Here is a 16584-nt window from a genome sequence, read left to right as displayed (position 1 = left end):
CTTAAGGAACAGCTGCATCACCAAGATAAGTTTTTACCTGTTGGGGATAAAATGGCTAATGTGATCAGGCCTAATAGCTTTACAAGGCCTTCAGAAAATTGCTCCAGATTCACAACATTCCAAGTGGAAACTATTTGTTTATTCGAGCAGTTTTGAGTTGGAAATTGCTCGTGTCCTACTAAGCATGGAGGGTCAGAGCCGCTCACATTCCCGGACTCCGCTTTTTAAACTAGTGAAAAGCACAGTGTATTTTGATTTCATTGGGAAGTCTCTGATCCGTTCCTCTACCCCAGAGGTCCCTGTAAGGTCAAGGTGGAGTGCAGTGAGAGGGGTTTACAACTGAATTCCTGAAGGACAAGTAGTGGACTGTGGTCGACCTGGAGGGAAGATTCTCTCCCCTACTCTTGCCCTGGCTAACAGCTAAAGACTGCCACTACCTTCTCTGCCCTGCAACAGTCTGGATCAAAACCCAGGAGGTGTACAGTTACGGAAGCAACAAAGGTGGGTAAGAGCTCTCAGGCAGACAAGACAACTCCGTTGTTAAAGTGCTGGTGGGTGCAAAGAAGGTGAAGGAAGGAAAGAAAAAAGGTTAAAGGAGGATGGGAGAGAAGGGAAGGGATAAAAAGTTAATTTAAAAAATACAACAGTGATAAGGATATAAGAAAATACTGCCCACTTGTTTAAAAAAATTTCAAGTGCTTGGACACCAGCCTGGGAATGCACTCGAGGGGCAACAGGTCTCCTGGAAAGGCCCCAATGGGTGGGCTCCCTTCACAGAACCATGACAAGGCCTGTCTCCAAAGGCCTGTCACCAGAGCACCTGCTCTGGGTGGACCCCAGCCTGCAGGTCTGGGGTCAGGCCCATCTACTTCACAAGGCCCAGGACAGAGTAGCTGGACCCCGAAGGCCAGGCCAAGTTGCCTACAACCATCCTCTGATATCACCCAGAAGAGAGTGGTGGTGCGTGGTCAGAACCAGCCTGGCCCAGGAAGTCAGAAGACCCACGTTTGGGTCTGTGTGCTGCTCCTGCTTACAGGTGAGCCAGCCCTGGACAGCAGTGGAGAAGGCCTGGACCCCAGCCAGTCTCCGTGCAGGCAGACAAGGCCCCTTACAGCCCTGTGCATCTCTCAGGGGCCTCTTGGGTCCCGTGACTCTAAGGGCGGCTGCCCAGAGGATGACACTGGTGGTAGGCCCAGGCCTCACGCAGGCAGGCCACAGCAGGTGGGAGGTCTTGGAGGAAACATTGCAGATCATATAAAGGAGTTTTACTGACAACAAGTCAAACGGCCGTGCAAGGACATGGGCTGTGTGCACCCAGACCTGTTCAAACAGATGTAGACATACAGGCTCTACTGGTCAGATCTCAGAGAGGCGGGGCGCCTGGGTGGCTCAAGCCTTCCACTCAGGTCATGATCCCAGGGTCCTGGGATTGAGCCCTGAATCGGGCTCCCTGCTCTATGGGAGGCCAACTTCCTCTCCCACTCCCCCTGCTTGTGTTCCCTCTCTCGCTGTGTCTTTGTCAAATAAATAAATAAAATCTTTTTAAAAAAAAAAAAAAGATCTAAGAGAGGCGATTCCAGATTAAGCAGGATTTTTGGATCACACTATCTCTGAGATTGCTTACAACCTCAAAATCCAATGACATTCTATTATTGAGGGGTGTGTGTAAGGAAAATACCCCTGAAACAAACCCATGTGAAGGTGTATTTTCTATGAATTTACAGTAAAACTTCTGTAAATGTAACCTTCAGATCGTGGTTTGTAGACCATTTTTAACATGCCACTGTATACAGGTGTTAACACTGGTTCCTTCATTCACTCACCTGTTAATTATTCTTCGGTGGACAATCTTTAAAATTATAATCCGCTCTGCACAGTCTTTTAGGAACTCTGACATTCGCTGTTTTAAAACTGGTTTCATTTCATGTTTTGCAATTGCCTTGAGGTGATCCCATGAAGCTTTGCATCTTCTCTCCATCTGACACAAATTATCCTGAAGTTGATCAAAGTCAACCTGAAAATCAGAGGGAGAACAATGGCCAACGGGCTCAAACTGCCGGACACCAACCTGAACCAGGAAACTCAACTGCCTCCGGGGAGAACTAAACATCAAAACCAAATTTACATCTTGCAATACAAACATATTGAGGGCCTAAAAATTACCCACATGTGTATCTGTCATTATCTTGACATCAAATTATCTAGTGATAAAACTGTTCTCCAAATGAACCCAGTGCAAATATCACTCTTGTCTCCATCTCCTCCCCCCCCATATTTGGAAAGAAATCTTAGGAAAGTCTTTGGGAACTGTAAATTAAAACATATCAAGGAACTCCAGTACAAGATGAACTGAGCAGATGTCTCATAAAATTTCTCAGAGTACTCTTGTTCTTGAGAGATGATTTTTTTCACTTAGGGTTACAGGAATATACCAGTCATACTGGGCAATTCTGATATGGGGAGACAGTCTGTTCAGGGGCAGACAGCGTCTCTTCACAGCGATCTCTTTTACACTGTATGACAAATTTTATTTCTCCCCCCTTCATTTATTCGACCCACGTCCGTGGAGAAACTGGTGCGTGTCAATTCCTATGCCAGGCGTTGAGAACACAGAGATGGATGTTGAATGAGACTAAGCTGCTCATCTCATTCAAGGAGACTCGCTGTACAGACAGGTGTACAGACCAAACACTGAGGAGGTACAGAACCCACCAGGCATGCGTGCATGCATGTGCGTGTGTGTGAGAAAGAGAGAGAGAGAAGTCTTGCTGGCAGATGGAAGCTGTGTGTGCAAAGAACAGATGTGACGCGGCCCCTGCTGTGCTCTTCAGGGAAGTGGGGACGTCCGGATTAACTGAAGTAGCCTGAGCTGAGGGTTTCTAAAGTAAGGCTTTTACTGAATTTCTAGACTAGAAATTATGTGAATCAAAGAGTTAGTCATGGAAAAAAATGCACTTGAGAGCATTTCATACCGACAGCTGGGGGACTGGGGAAAGAAACTGAGAAGGCAAGGAGGGGAGGCAGAAACACATAAATTGGTGAGCTTTAGGGAGAAGACTGAGGACAGAGAAGTAGAAGCACAGTGAGACAGGGTGGGAGAAGGGGAGTGCTCGGCAAATCAAGGTCAGAAGGAGAAAGCGGATGCATAGAGGTGAGCTGCCATTGATTAGATGACAGAGGTTAAGAGTGAACCTGGATAGCCACTTGTATGTCTTCTTTGGAGAAGTGTCTATTCATGTCTTCTGCCCATTTTTTGACATGATTATCTGTTTTGTGTGTGTTGAGTTTGAGAAGTTCTTTTTTTTTTTTTTTTAATTTTTTTTTAAAGATTTTATTTATTTATTTGACAGACAGAGATCACAAGTAGGCAGAGAGGCAGGCAGAGAGAGAGGAGGAAGCAGGCTCTCTGCTGAGCAGAGAGCCGGATATGAGGCTCGATCTCAGGACCCTGGGATCATGACCTAAGCTGAAGGCAGAGGCTTTAACCCACTGAGCCACCTAGGCGCCCCAAGAAGTTCTTTATAGATCCTGGGTATCAGCCTTTTGTCTGTACTGTCATTTGCAAATATCTTCTCCCATTCCGTGGGTTGCCTCTTTGTTTTGTTGACTGTTTCCTTTGCTGTGCAGAAGCTTTTGATCTTGATGACATCCCAAAAATTCATTTTCATTTTTGTTTCCTTTACCTTTCATCACTAGCTATCAGGGAGATTCAAATCAAAACCACACTGAGATACCACCTTACACCAGTTAGAATGACCAAGATTAACAAGACAGGAGATAATGTGTGTTGGAGAGGATGTGGAGAAAGGGGAACCTTCTTACACTGTTGGTGGGAATGTTAAGTTGGTACAGCCAATTTGGAGAACAGTGTGGAGATTCCTTAAGAAATTAAAAATAGAGCTTCCCTAGGACCCTGCAATTGCACTACTGGGTATTTACCCCAAAGATACAGATATATTGAAAAGAAGGGTCATATGTACCCCAGTGTTCCTACCAGCAATGGCCACAGTTGCCAAACTGTGGAAAGAACCAAGATGCCCTTCAACGGATGAACGGATAAGATGTGGTCCATATACACTATGGAGTATTATGCCTCTATCAGAAAGGATGAATTCCCAACTTTTGTATCAACATGGACAGGACTGGAAGAGATTATGCTGAATGAAATAAGTCAAGCAGAGAGTCAATTATCATATGGTTTCACTTATTTGTGGAGCATAAGAAATAACACAGAGGACATGGGGAGATGGAGAGAAGGGAGTTGGGGGGAAATTGGAGGGGGAGATGAACCATGAGACTGTGGACTCTGAAAAACAATCTGAGGGTTTTGAAGGGGCAGGGGATGGGAAGTTGGGTGAGCCTGGTGGTGGGTATTATGGAGGGCACGGATTGCTGGAGCACTGGGTGTGGTGCATAAACAATGAATTCTGGTATACTGAAAAGAAATTAAAAAAAAAATGAGGGAGCCTGGATGTGAGTGGTCCCGCCCTCCACAAGACAATGGAGGGGATCAAGTCAAAGAAGGTAGAAGGATCTATCACCAGAGGCGATGAAGCCAAGCTGAGCATAAGGGATGCCTTGAGGGCCAAGCAAGACATTGCAAGTCCTGGGTTTCTAGGGTGCTGAAGAGCCAGAAACAGAAGGCAAGTTTAGGCAGAGACCCGGGATTCAGGTAAGCAGGGGGTTCATGTGACTCTGAGAAAAATGATTTGCCTGAGACCAAAGGAATTCTGGGTCCAGAGTAGAAAAAGCTTCACTTTCTTAGGATATAGTGGAGCTGAGGGGAAAAAAAAAAAAAAAAAAAAAAATCAGGTGTTCAGCCAAGAAGGGGAAAAAAATGCAGATTCAGAAAAGAACTCAATAGTTCAGTCTAGAAAAGACCAGATGACCTGAGACTGACAAGTAATGTCTAGGAGATTTTAAGCCAATTGCAAGACGTCTAATCCTAACTCTCTGGCTCTTTCCTCATTTGCACCTGGCAGCTCCCTGAGACACCATAAAATAAGCTCAGTTCCACTCAGACAGGCACCGAGCAGCACTGCACCATCTAACCAGGTGACATTCACCCAGCAAGGCAACGGGCATAGAGCAGCCTCAGACGCCCAGTAGGAGATGGTTTTCTGGGAAGGAGAGTCCACCGTGACCCCTTACGGTGGGGGCAGAATAAAGTGACCCACTGCCAGCAGAAGCCAGGTGGGGAGGCTTCTGGTGAAGAGAAGTTTGAGGGCTGAGCTTCAAATAGCTTCTCCGGATGGGGTTTGGAAGGCAGCCTCCCCCAGCTGCTGCCTGGTGGGAGGCCACGGGCACAGGCGACCTGAGTCTTCACAATGATCCCCTGACCTCGGGTTCTCTTCCTAGGTCCAACAGATGCACAGAGAGGTGAAGTTGCTAGTGAGAGACCACACAGCTCTAAGCAGTGGAACTGAGATCTGAACCCAAATCTCTCTGGCTTGAGTCCAAGCTCTCAACCAGCAGGCCGTGAGCCTTGATTTGCCCCTAAAAAATTCCACCCCAGAAACAGAGCTGGCCTGGCAGCCGTTATAGAGAAGGAAGTTCTCGCCTGAGAACAGATCCACAGGGGCCACTTTTGTGTGTGGGAAGCCCCATGAGCTATGATCTGAAGCAAGGTCCAACCTTATCAAGTCAGACTGGGATGCTGTGGGACAGCTCAGGGACATGGTTATTCCACCCATGCCAGAGCAACCTCGCTCTTGGTGACGGCAGTGCCAAGTCCCACAAGTGAGATACCAAGGGATGGAGTGAAGGCACAGCAGGTTGGGGTTTCCTGAGACTTATCTGGTGCCCATCTACACAGAAGGACTCCTCAATACCCCAAAAAGCTTTGGGAGTAAAGGTTGAGAAGCGGTAGATGCCCTCTTGCAAGTCACAAGGAGCTGAGTCAACAGTCATCTTTAGCAACTGCCACAGTTAGTTGAGAAAATCGACCCGCACTTGTGGCTTGTGTAGCCAAATTTGGCATAAGGCTACGTTATTTTGTTATTACTTAACTAAAATCTGGGTGGGGGAGGGGGCCATCACTGGGGCCCAGCCTGGGGTCCAGACTCCTCCGCCAAGCTGCTTTGGTCCTAGGTGGCCTCCACCTAGAAGGCGGCCCTGGGAAAGAACAAAGGACCACGGATAACTAAGGGATGGACTTGTTCTGTGCGGGTCAGGAAACAGGACAAAGAGGACTCGAGCCTCGCAGCAGGCCCTGTCTCAGAGGGAGGTATTCCTAACAAACTGCCTTCTGGGAAGGTGCTCGAGGCGGGTGTCGGAGCAGCCATTGGAGGTCCCCGAGCTGCCACAGGCAAGGAGGTTTCTAGTCTTGGTTAGGAGCACGTCAGGATCCTGACGTGCTGTTTGAAAAGACTTCAGAACAGTGTCTGGCACACAGTAAACGCAGGAAGGGTGCCTGGGAAGTAAAGGAGTCCATGTTCTCAGAAGCCTGTGGTCAGCTCTTACAGCTGGGGGATCGCCGGCCATGCCTCCTTCTGCCACAAGGCAGGCCCACAGTCAGGCCGGCCCAGGGCCTCCTGCTTGCTGTAACTGGCAACTGCCTGCCTGTTGCTCCCGAGACCGGTGAAGGAAGGTCCCAGCCCCTGTGGCCCCACAAGCCAGTTCTGTGGGAGAAGGCGGCAAGATTGAATTCTGTGAAGGAGACTCTGGCAAGGCCCCTTCCCCACTGCCCACCACTCTATCTCCTCTTCTTATACTAGGGTCCAGAGTGTCCCAGAGCTAATAGTCATTTGCTTTCATCTCCTCAACCTGCCCAGGCTGGGTTTCCAGGAGTTCCCCTCACACTGGCTTGACCTCTGCTGCCCTATTCAGCCCTTTCCCCGGTGTCTCCTGCTGTTCCTGAGACCCTCTCATCGTTCAGCTGTGCTGTGCTGGGGACTCCCTGGGGGTGGTTCAGCCTCAGTGATGCTCCTGCAAGTGGGGCAGCTGGGTGTCCAGCTAGTGCCACTGTCTCTTTTCTAATAAACCACAAGTTCATGAAGATTCTAACTGTGCATGCAGTGTAAGAGTCTGCAGCCGAGGGGCCAGAACTGCATACAGTTTACAGCCCTGTCAACTGTTCCCTCTGTGTAAGATCGTAGAGAGAGACAGCCAATCTATGAGTGCACAGAAGGCCAGGAGCCCTCCGTTTCCTGACTCCACGCCTCAACACAGGGTCCTATAGAATTCTGAGGAGGAGCCAAACTGCATCATTATGACCTTTGTGCCCACCAAAAGCCAGTGGAGAAGTTTCCATGCTCGGGAGAATCCAGGCCTGGAGAGGAACACTGCTCCACAGCAGGTGCAGGGCCTAGGACCTGGACGGCAGACCCGCCTTGCATACCTCAGCAGGAAAGAATCTGACGGAGACCCAGTGATGGCAAAAGGTTCTTAAAAGCCCATTGGGAACAGCGTCAGACAAGCCCCCTAGAGCAGGGGCTGCCCTTGGACGTTTTTACTTAATAGAGTCTGTGTTCCTCAGAGATGACTGACAAAGATCCAACAGCTAAGGAAAAGGCACCGCCCACTCCTCTCTGCCCACGGACCTACCTTGGCTGACCTGGTGACGGCCCCGATCTCGGAGTACAGATCAGAGCTGTCTGGGAAGTTTTCCACCACCATGGTGCACACGTGGTGGAGAAGCGACTGCTTGTGCACGGTGTCTTTGACTTCTGGAACCTTCTCGAGGTAGCTTAACTCAAACGCTTTGGCCTGTGTGGTAAACATTAGATAAAGGACAAGAATAAGTTTTATACAGAAAGGCACAAATGGCTAGAATCAATGCCCTGTTGGGGGTGTCCTAATATTTAGTTCCTCTGCGACCGGAACTTCTCAGGCCACATGCTCAGATCACGTATGGACAAGCCACAACTGAGTGTGAAATAAGCCTCCAGCCCTTTCCCACCACAGCCATCAGCCACGAGCTGTCCCAGGCCTCTACCTCTGAATCAGGGAGCTGTGGGGCTGGGTCTCCCCATCTGGGTATCTACAACTTCTTTCTCTCTTTGTCCTCTACTTTTCTACTTCTTGACCAAAGACAGGCCAATTTTTTTTTTTTTAAGTTGGTTTATAATGTGCCTAAGTACAAATACTTGAGTGATAAGTTTAGGAAAAAATGGGGGAGGGAGGTGGAAGAAATTCTTTCCAATGTCAGTTTTGAGAGTAGCCAAGCTTCGGAAGGAACAGGGTGCTTACTTTTCTAAATTTTCTTATTTAATAGCAGGACACAGACTTAAATAAATAGGCCATGATAAGTTAAGGACAAAATTCCTTCTAGATTTTCCAGAAAGAAAATACAAAGGTTGCTTCTCTGTGCTTTGGGGGACCAGAGGTACAACCTCCCTCAGCAAATGAAGGGCAGGGATTTTGTGACAAGGGAGGTAGGATAATAAGGGATATAAGACACTTACATTAGTTCCATTTAGAAAGTTCCCAATGGCTAAGAGAGTAGACAGGATAAAGCCCAAGGTTTTATTGTTCTCCAGTTGGTCTATTCCTTCTTTCAGATCCAAAAGTGGTTCTGCCACTTCCTTTCAATTACAAAAAGTTGCAAGGTGATGATAAAGAATGCACATTTTGTCTTTACTTTGTTCTTTTTAACTTTTGTACAGGGTAACCACAGTGGAGTTCTCCTTGGTGTAAGGCAGTCCCATGTGGCGGGCCCATTCTCCTAGGTATGGAAAAGTGCCAAGAGGCAGCAGGGCAGTCTAGGCCTCAAAGTCTCCTCAGTGGAGACCAAATGGGAAAATATGGCCACTGGTGCTGGGGTGACAAGTCTGCCCCTGTTCCTGCCCATCCACCAAGCTCAGGCAGGACCCTTAGACCACCCTCCCCTCTTCTCTACTTCCTTCACATGTACCTTCAGCATTTGGACCATGGTCTTCCTCTTCACTTTCCTCTTCTAGGCAGATGTCACCAGGAACCGTCCCTCACTGTCCCTGGACTCCTCAGGTTTCCCAACCTCCCTTCTGGGCATTCTGTGGCTGGCCACCTCTTAGCCCTGGTTACTTTCTAGAAGACTGCCATCCTCATTTCTGCTACTGCCTTCATAACTCCCACTCTCTCAGACTTCCACAATGGTTTTGAGACTACATCACACCAAGTCACCTCAGCAGTCCTATATCTCTTCTTCCTCACTTGATTTCTGAATGAATTCAAACACCATGGTTCCCTCCTAATGCCCCTACACCCACTGCCACCAATCTGGGCCTTAGGATAAACCTTGCCGCCCCCTTTGCCAGAGGCTGGAGACCCCACAGGCTCTCTTATGCTTCGGATCTGTCCCCTTTGGGAACTTCCTCTCAATTAAGCTCATTCCAGCTCACCTTCCATCTCCTTCCTCTCTACTGCTTCCTTCTGCTCAGCCTATAAAAATATTCCCATTTCCCCAGTCCAGAAGACACAGCATCTTCCACACTACTCACTCAGATGAGTCTTCCCGTGCTGTCACTGTTACGGTCCCTTTCCTTCTAGTTCCCTCTCAACCTCTTAGAGTGGTTTGCCCTCAGCTTCCTGCGGAGATACTCTCTCAAAGTGACTCTGCCAGGCCAACAGCCACAGTCAGCAGCACTGTAGGTGACTGTCATCAGGTGGAAGGATTAGAAGTCACTTTCTATTTAGTGCATTTCTACATTTTCTGAATTACTACCATGAGTTACACAGTCAGAAAATTTTTGTTTTTTTTTTAAACCAGTCATCTGGGACCCTCAAGCAAGGGTGCCAGATGGGGCCAGGCAGCCCCTGAAGAAAAATGCCTCACTGCCATGACCAATCTCTTAGTGTAGCTACAACCTCATTATCTTCAACTTGCCCTTCAAACCCTCACTCAAGAATGATACTTCACCACCGTCACCAATAAAAAACTGACTTTCTCAACAGGGCGGGGGAGGGTTGGCTAACTCCCTTCTTAAGTGTGTACCTTCTCTGTTGTTTCGTAATCCATTTTGAACGCCCAGAGGTGGAGCCGAGCCGAGAGCTCGCTGATGGAGGAGAGCGTGAGGAGGAACTGCTCTGCACTGCCCAGTGGCACGTCAGGGTTGGCCAGCTGTGCCTCCTGGATCTTCTGCTTCTCTTCCTCGGTGGGAATCATGGTTAGAATTTTCTGGAAAGATGGGACAATGTAGTATATTCTTAGTGATGGACCCTGTCCCAGCCCCTCTGATGTTGCCAAAATCATACTGTGATTTTCCAAACAGGTAGTAAAGAGATTCTATCATCAGTAGAAACCAAATACTGTAGAGAAAAAAGGTATCAGGTAGACTCTAAATTCACGTTCATTTATTTTAAAATGCTCTCTTTATCTCTTTCCTTTGATCTCCTGTTTCAAGAGGAATTTAAAGAATTTGCCCTAAATTTTCTGGGTCTCAAACATGAAGCACATTCCAGGTAAGAAAGGGAGATGGGAGGTGACAGAAGGGGAAAAGGCATAATATAGAAGGTTAGAAAGCAGCTCCCTGTTCCCAGGAAATAGAGAAAGTTTGTCTTGACTACGTGAGAACTCAGACTGGCTTTTGCACATGGGGCATCACATAATTTAAATTGTTTCAAATATTTACATCATATTTTACATTTTATGTGGAAATGAAAAAAAAAATTTTCATTCTTATCTTTTTATGGAAGGAGAGAGAGCCAGGGAGGGGTGGAGGAAGAGGGAAAGGAAGGGAGAATCCCAAGCAGACTCCACATCCAGCACGGAGCCCCATGTGGGGCTCAGTTTCACAACCCTGAGATCATGACCTGAGCTGAAACCAAGAATCAGACGCTTAACCGACTGAGCCCCCAAATGAAAACACTTTAAATAATATCAGACTCAAGTCTGGTTGAGGAAAAATGATGACAGTATTTATAAAGAGAAATACCTACCTACTAATTAAAAAGTATCTTTTGCTTCCATTTGTTTCTGGTTAAAATTAATGATGGAAGGCAGAGGAGGCAAAAGTCACAATAAGGGTTATGATTCTTACAGATCCAAATTTATTAGTAACTATAAGTAGTATAAAAGAAAGTAAAAGTTTCTATTATATAACATTTCACCAACAACATTATTAAAGGTAAGGGGTCATTATTTTTCTCTCATTTCTTCTTCTATAGCATTGTGCCCCACTTTGTGGTCACTTATGTTAATTCACTAATTCTAAGTAGCTTTGGTTGCTGCTTTCCAATAGCAAGCATCTGGGCAGAAGTGGAAGGAACTCTGGTTCTGGGTAAGGTGGGGGTAGACATCCTCCACCCTGTCTCACTGAATGCAGCCCCACACCCTGGACAGCACGAATGGAGCAACTACCTGAAGATTCTAAAAAGTACACAGTGGCAGATGTATTGGGGAAGAAGATCACAATCAGAAATTCACTCAACTGGTAATGAGTTGCCCACTTGTTTTGGGCTCAGGTAACCTCAAACCTCGACTGGGTAGCAGGTGCAGACAGAGAGCTCCAGTGGAATCCTCTAGTGCTGACTTGAAAAATGGGAAAAGGGTCTCCTAGTAGTGACAACAGTGACAGCAGGGGCTAGCAGTCCCCTACAACTCCGTGGGAGGAACCCTTCCTCTCCAATCAGTGAGGCTATGGCCCCACTAGGGCCAGACTAAGGAAGTAGTCAGGATAAAGCTCAAGGTTTTATTGTTCTCCAGTTGGTCTACTCCTTCCTTTTGGGTCCCAAATGGTTCTGTCACTTCCTTTCAATTAAAAAAATTGAAACAAGACAATAAAGAATGTACATGTTTGCTTTACTTTGTTCTTTTTAATTTTTGTACAAGGTACTAACAGGTGGAGTTCTCCTCGGTAGAAGGCAATCCCATGTGGTGGGCACAGGTTACCTAGGCATATGTTGTCATCCCTTCACTTGGCCCCAGACATGGGCACAGTCACAGGAATACATGGCAAGGTGAGGTGACCAAGCACCAGCTTTTAGCTGCATGACCAAAAAAGAAAGCTCCAGGGAGCTAGAAAATACTAGAGAGGTCAGGAAAAATGAAGAGCCTGACAAAGCAAGTGCAATATGTTGTTTAAGAAGTTCTGGAATCCTCCCTGAGCTGTTTCGGTGTGAATCTGACCTTAAAGGTCATATCAAAGACATTGAAAACTGAGCTGACACTGGAACCACGGCCCCAAAATGGCAGCTCAGAACGTGTGGCCTGAATCCAAGCAAGTGGGGGAAGAATTTTCTTATTTATTTATTTATTTATTTATTTCTCTCTCTCCCTTCCTTCCTTCCTTTTACAAGACCAGAATCTCTAGATAAAGATATTACAAGAAAACTATAGACTATAGAACAACACCCCTGATGAACCTAATGTAAAATCCTGAACCAAACTATTTTAAATATGTAAATGTCAATATATTAAGTTATATAAACATTGCTATACTTTGTAAAGTAACATTAAAAATAACAACCACAAGGTTGGTTCAGCACAAAAAAACAATTACTGCCATTAGTCTACCATATTAATGATCTGAATAAGAACATTCACATCATGATGTCAATTGATGGGGCGCCTGGATGGCTCAGTTGGTTAAGCATCTGACTCTTAATTTTGGCTCAGGGCATGATCTCAGGGCTGTGGGACCCAGCCCTGCATCAGGCTCTGAGCTCAGTGGGGAGTCTCCTTGAGATTCTCTCTCTCAGTCTCTCTCACCATCCTCCTCTCAAATATATAATCTTTTTAAAAATGTCAATTGATGAAGAAATATTTTTTATAAAATTCAACATCCATCCATAATAAAAAACTCTCAGCAACCCAGCAATAGAAGAAATCTCCTCCACCTGATAAATGACCTTGATGAAAAACCAACAGCTCATATCATGCTTAATGGTGACAGACTGAATACTTTCCCTTTTAAGATTGGGAACAGGACAGGGTTTATAAAACTTAAAAAAGACTTACAAATCAGAAAGGAAAAAGCAAAACTATGTCTATTATAGACAGCATAATTGTCTATGTAAAAAATTTTGAGGAATCTACAAAAAATTTTAAAACTGAGTTTAAAAATGTCATATGATTTAACGTTAATACATTAAAACCATTTTATTTTTATATTGATAGTAAACAGTTACAAACTGAAATTTTTTTAAAAAAAAGTACTACTTATAATGAAATATTTAAGAATAAATCTAACCAATCATATGCAGGATCTATATATGCTGGAAGGTAAAAATGCTCGTGAAAGCAATCAGAGACAACCTAAATAAATGGGATATATATACCATGCTCCCAGATTGAAAGGTTCAATATATTCAAGATTAATTTTCCCTAAACTGATCTATAAATCTAACTAAATTCCAATAGAAACACCATCATGGATTTTTCATGGATATAGACAAGCTGGTTCTAAAAAGTTATATGGCAGGGCGTCTGGGTGGCTCCGTGGGTTAAAACCTCTGCCTTCGGCTCAGGTCATGATTTCAGGATCCTGGGATGGAGTCCCGCATCGGCCTCTCCGCTCAGCAGGGAGCCTGCGTCCCCCCTCTCTCTCTCTGCCTGCCTCTCTGCCTACTTATGATCTCTATCTGTCAAAGAAATAAAGTCTTTAAATTAAAAAAAGCATTCACATTTCTTATTAAAATAAAAAGTTTTGGTTCATCCGGCAAAACGGATGAACCAAAAACCTTTGGAAATGGGTAAGGTCTACTAAACAGCTACAGGAACAAGACAGTGTGACACAGGCGTGGGAAACATACACGGATCAGTGGGACAATACAAGGAGGAAACAGAAGACACAAATACAGCCCAGTGAGTTTGACCAAGGTGCAAAGACAGTTCACTAAAGAAAGGATAGTATTTTCAACAAGTGGTGTTGGAACTGGAATCCATATGCCAAAAAAAAAAAAAAAAAAAAAAAAAAATCTTAAACCTTAAATGTCACACCTAAATTAACTCAAAAGGGATCACAGATCTCAAAGTCATACAGGTAACACTACAAAACTTTTAAAAGGAAATACTGAAGGAAATTTTTGTGACCCCTGTTAGGGCAATGAACTCTTAGACACGATGGCAAAAATGAATAGGTTGAGAAACTGAACTTCATCCAAGTTAAAAACCTTTTCCTCTGTAAAAGACACTGTAAAGAGAACAAAGACTAAACTATAGTTCCTCAAACCCATTAAACACAGATTTACCATATGACTCAGCGATTCCATTTGTAGATGTTGACCCCGCAACAATGAAAACTAATGTTTACATAAAAACCTGTATGTGTCTGTAGCAGCTTTATTCACAAGTGCCAAAAACCAGGCTAAGCTACATGATCCTTGGACAGATGAACAGACCAACCATGGTACATCCTTGTAATGCAGCGGTGCTCAGCGATAGAAAAGGGACCAACTCTAGCTACACAGAACAATTTGGATGAATCTCAAATCATCCATTACGCTGAGTGAAAGCAGCCACTCTCAAAAGGTTACACTGCATAGTTCCATTTACGTGACATTCTCAAAAAGACAAAACCATAGTCATGGAAGAGATCAGTGGTCACCAGAGGCTATAGGTGGAAGAATGCGTATGACTAGAAAAAGCTAGTGTAAGACCTGTTCTGGGACACAGGATGGATCTGAATCCTGACTACAGGGGTCACTACATGATTTTATAGACTTTAAAAGTCCTAGAACCAAAACAAGTCAATCTGCCTTTATGTTGGTGCAAAAAAAAAAAATTAAATTAAATTAAAAAACTGAACAAGACAGCCTAATCCATGCAAACGTGCATATGACTGATTTGGGATCTGTCTGGGTGGGCTGTCTGGCATCCTGGGTCTGCTGGGAGTTCCCAGGGATGGTCATCTCTATAGTTTCTTAGAAGCCAGTGGTGCCAGACTGCACTGAAGACACATGTTCCATGCTTTGGTCATGGTGACCCTGCAGAAGGGAGCCACCATTCCCTTCACCATGGCCTTAACACTGAGACGGTGTGGGCGGAATCTGAGCATCCGGGTACACAGTTGGCAACAATGCTCTCGCTCCCACCTGTCCACAAAGATGGTGTTAAAAAATAACCAAAACAATCCGAGCAGATGTCATCCCTTTAAAAACATCCAGGATCTGAACTGAACCAGCCTTCAAAGCAAGAGCTGAATCTGTATTTTTATTTTCTTACCACTTAAATTGCTTGAAGCATGTACGAGAATTCCAAAACAAAAAATTGTCAACACCTTTCCCCCCTTCCTCAGAAGGCATTTTCCTGCAATGACTTTAGCTGTTTCTTTCCTTTGGGAAAGTAATCACACACTCTTACTTTTGTTTTTTACTTCTCTGACTAATTTAAACCATTTGTTCACCACTGAAGATTTATGAGGTTGCCATCTGTCAGTTTATTTCACTTTATTTTTTTTTACACATCCCTGGCAATAAAAATAGCCGTAAGATGGGGAAACGGTGGGTTGAAGCCACCTTTGGTGAGACGGTAGCCCTTTCAAGGAGCAGTTGACAAGGGCTGAGTGGGAAGAGGTACCTTTAATTCGTTCTTCTACCATGTCTGTGAATTTACTGATGATTTTATGGTCACCATTTGGTTTCCCAGGGAAAAAGATATCAAACAAAACCACTACGTAATAATCTCCAGGTCTGTTTTCTTTTTTTGCTTTCTCCCAGACGGAGTCCCGCCAGCATCACTCTAAGTCTACCTTACTTGGTTATCTCAAAACTGGAGTCCAGAGAAAAATAGAGCAGTCTCATTTTTTATGAACCCAAAGCCTTTTGGACTTGGCCATGTCAATGTCATTCACCTGCAGATAAAACTAACATGAGGAACTGTTCTGCCCTATGAGTTTCAAGAAGAACCTGGCTAGAGCTCTGGATGAGAATCTAGCCTAGGGATTTTGGGGACAACAGTAGAAAGCTGGGGCCCTTAGGGCTGGGGTTGGTCTGTGTACAACCCACATAACCTCATGAGTCAATGGTTCTCTGTTCATGCACTTACTCTCCTGCAGGGATTTCTTCCCTTTCTTCTCAAGGTATCTTGATTATCTTTTCCTTCATTTTTGTGACTCCTCAGTGAGGCACGTGGGGCAGAAGTGGTCGCATCAAATTTGCAGGTCAAGTGCTTTGCCTGAAGGCCAGCTCGAACAGCTGAGCTGGAGAGCCACCAAGGGGGCTGCTCCTACTTTCCCAGCACCATTTCCATGACCTGTGGCTATTCAGCCAGAAAGGCAGAACCACCAGCATGGCTAAGGCACCCAACCGCAGGGACATTCTAGTTCCCTGGCCTGGCTGAGTGACCACGGCTCCTAGGCCTGGGCTCATCCGTGTGTCCAGCGCCCACTCGAACAGGGGCGACACAGCACACACGGCCTGAAAATGTGCTTTGGTTTTGTGTATGTGCTTGAAGGGACTTTCGGTTCCTAGGAAGCTGGCAGCCCTGGCAACCAAAGTGAGTCGAGGTGAGTGTCATTTGGGGCCAATCAATTGTACTACCCTCTGTAGATACCTACAACAGAAGTTAGAAAAGCAAGGGAAAAGAGGAAAACCCTTCATACTTCATTTATGATAAGCTGACGGCATGCTTTATTTGGAAAAATACCATGAATACTACTTAGAGATGGACCCGAAATGTGCTCTAAAGTTTAATGCTCTTACGAAAGATTATTTCCTTAATGAAGT

At 45.3% G+C, this 16584-nt stretch overlaps 1 protein-coding gene across 10 annotated transcripts in view; it reads right to left on the bottom strand.

Annotated features, from left to right (window-relative positions):
• The window catches only part of FHOD3 (formin homology 2 domain containing 3), a 454740-nt gene that overhangs the window by 26912 nt on the left and 411244 nt on the right, over positions 1-16584 (bottom strand). For all 10 annotated transcript variants that reach the window (XM_004752275.3, XM_004752277.3, XM_004752278.3 and 7 more), the window contains 4 exons: positions 9914-10096; positions 8406-8525; positions 7546-7707; positions 1824-2014 (listed from right to left, as the gene is read on the bottom strand). In XM_004752275.3, the coding sequence (XP_004752332.1) occupies positions 1824-2014; positions 7546-7707; positions 8406-8525; positions 9914-10096 (656 nt within the window). The remainder of the gene's footprint in view (positions 1-1823; positions 2015-7545; positions 7708-8405; positions 8526-9913; positions 10097-16584) is intronic.

This window comes from Mustela putorius, unplaced genomic scaffold (assembly GCF_011764305.1).
Source record: "Mustela putorius furo isolate JIRA1106 unplaced genomic scaffold, ASM1176430v1.1 tig00003858_pilon_pilon_pilon, whole genome shotgun sequence".
Classification (NCBI taxonomy): domain Eukaryota; kingdom Metazoa; phylum Chordata; class Mammalia; order Carnivora; family Mustelidae; genus Mustela; species Mustela putorius.
Note: the sequence above shows the minus strand (reverse complement) of the source record. Positions and strands in the feature narration are given on the sequence as shown.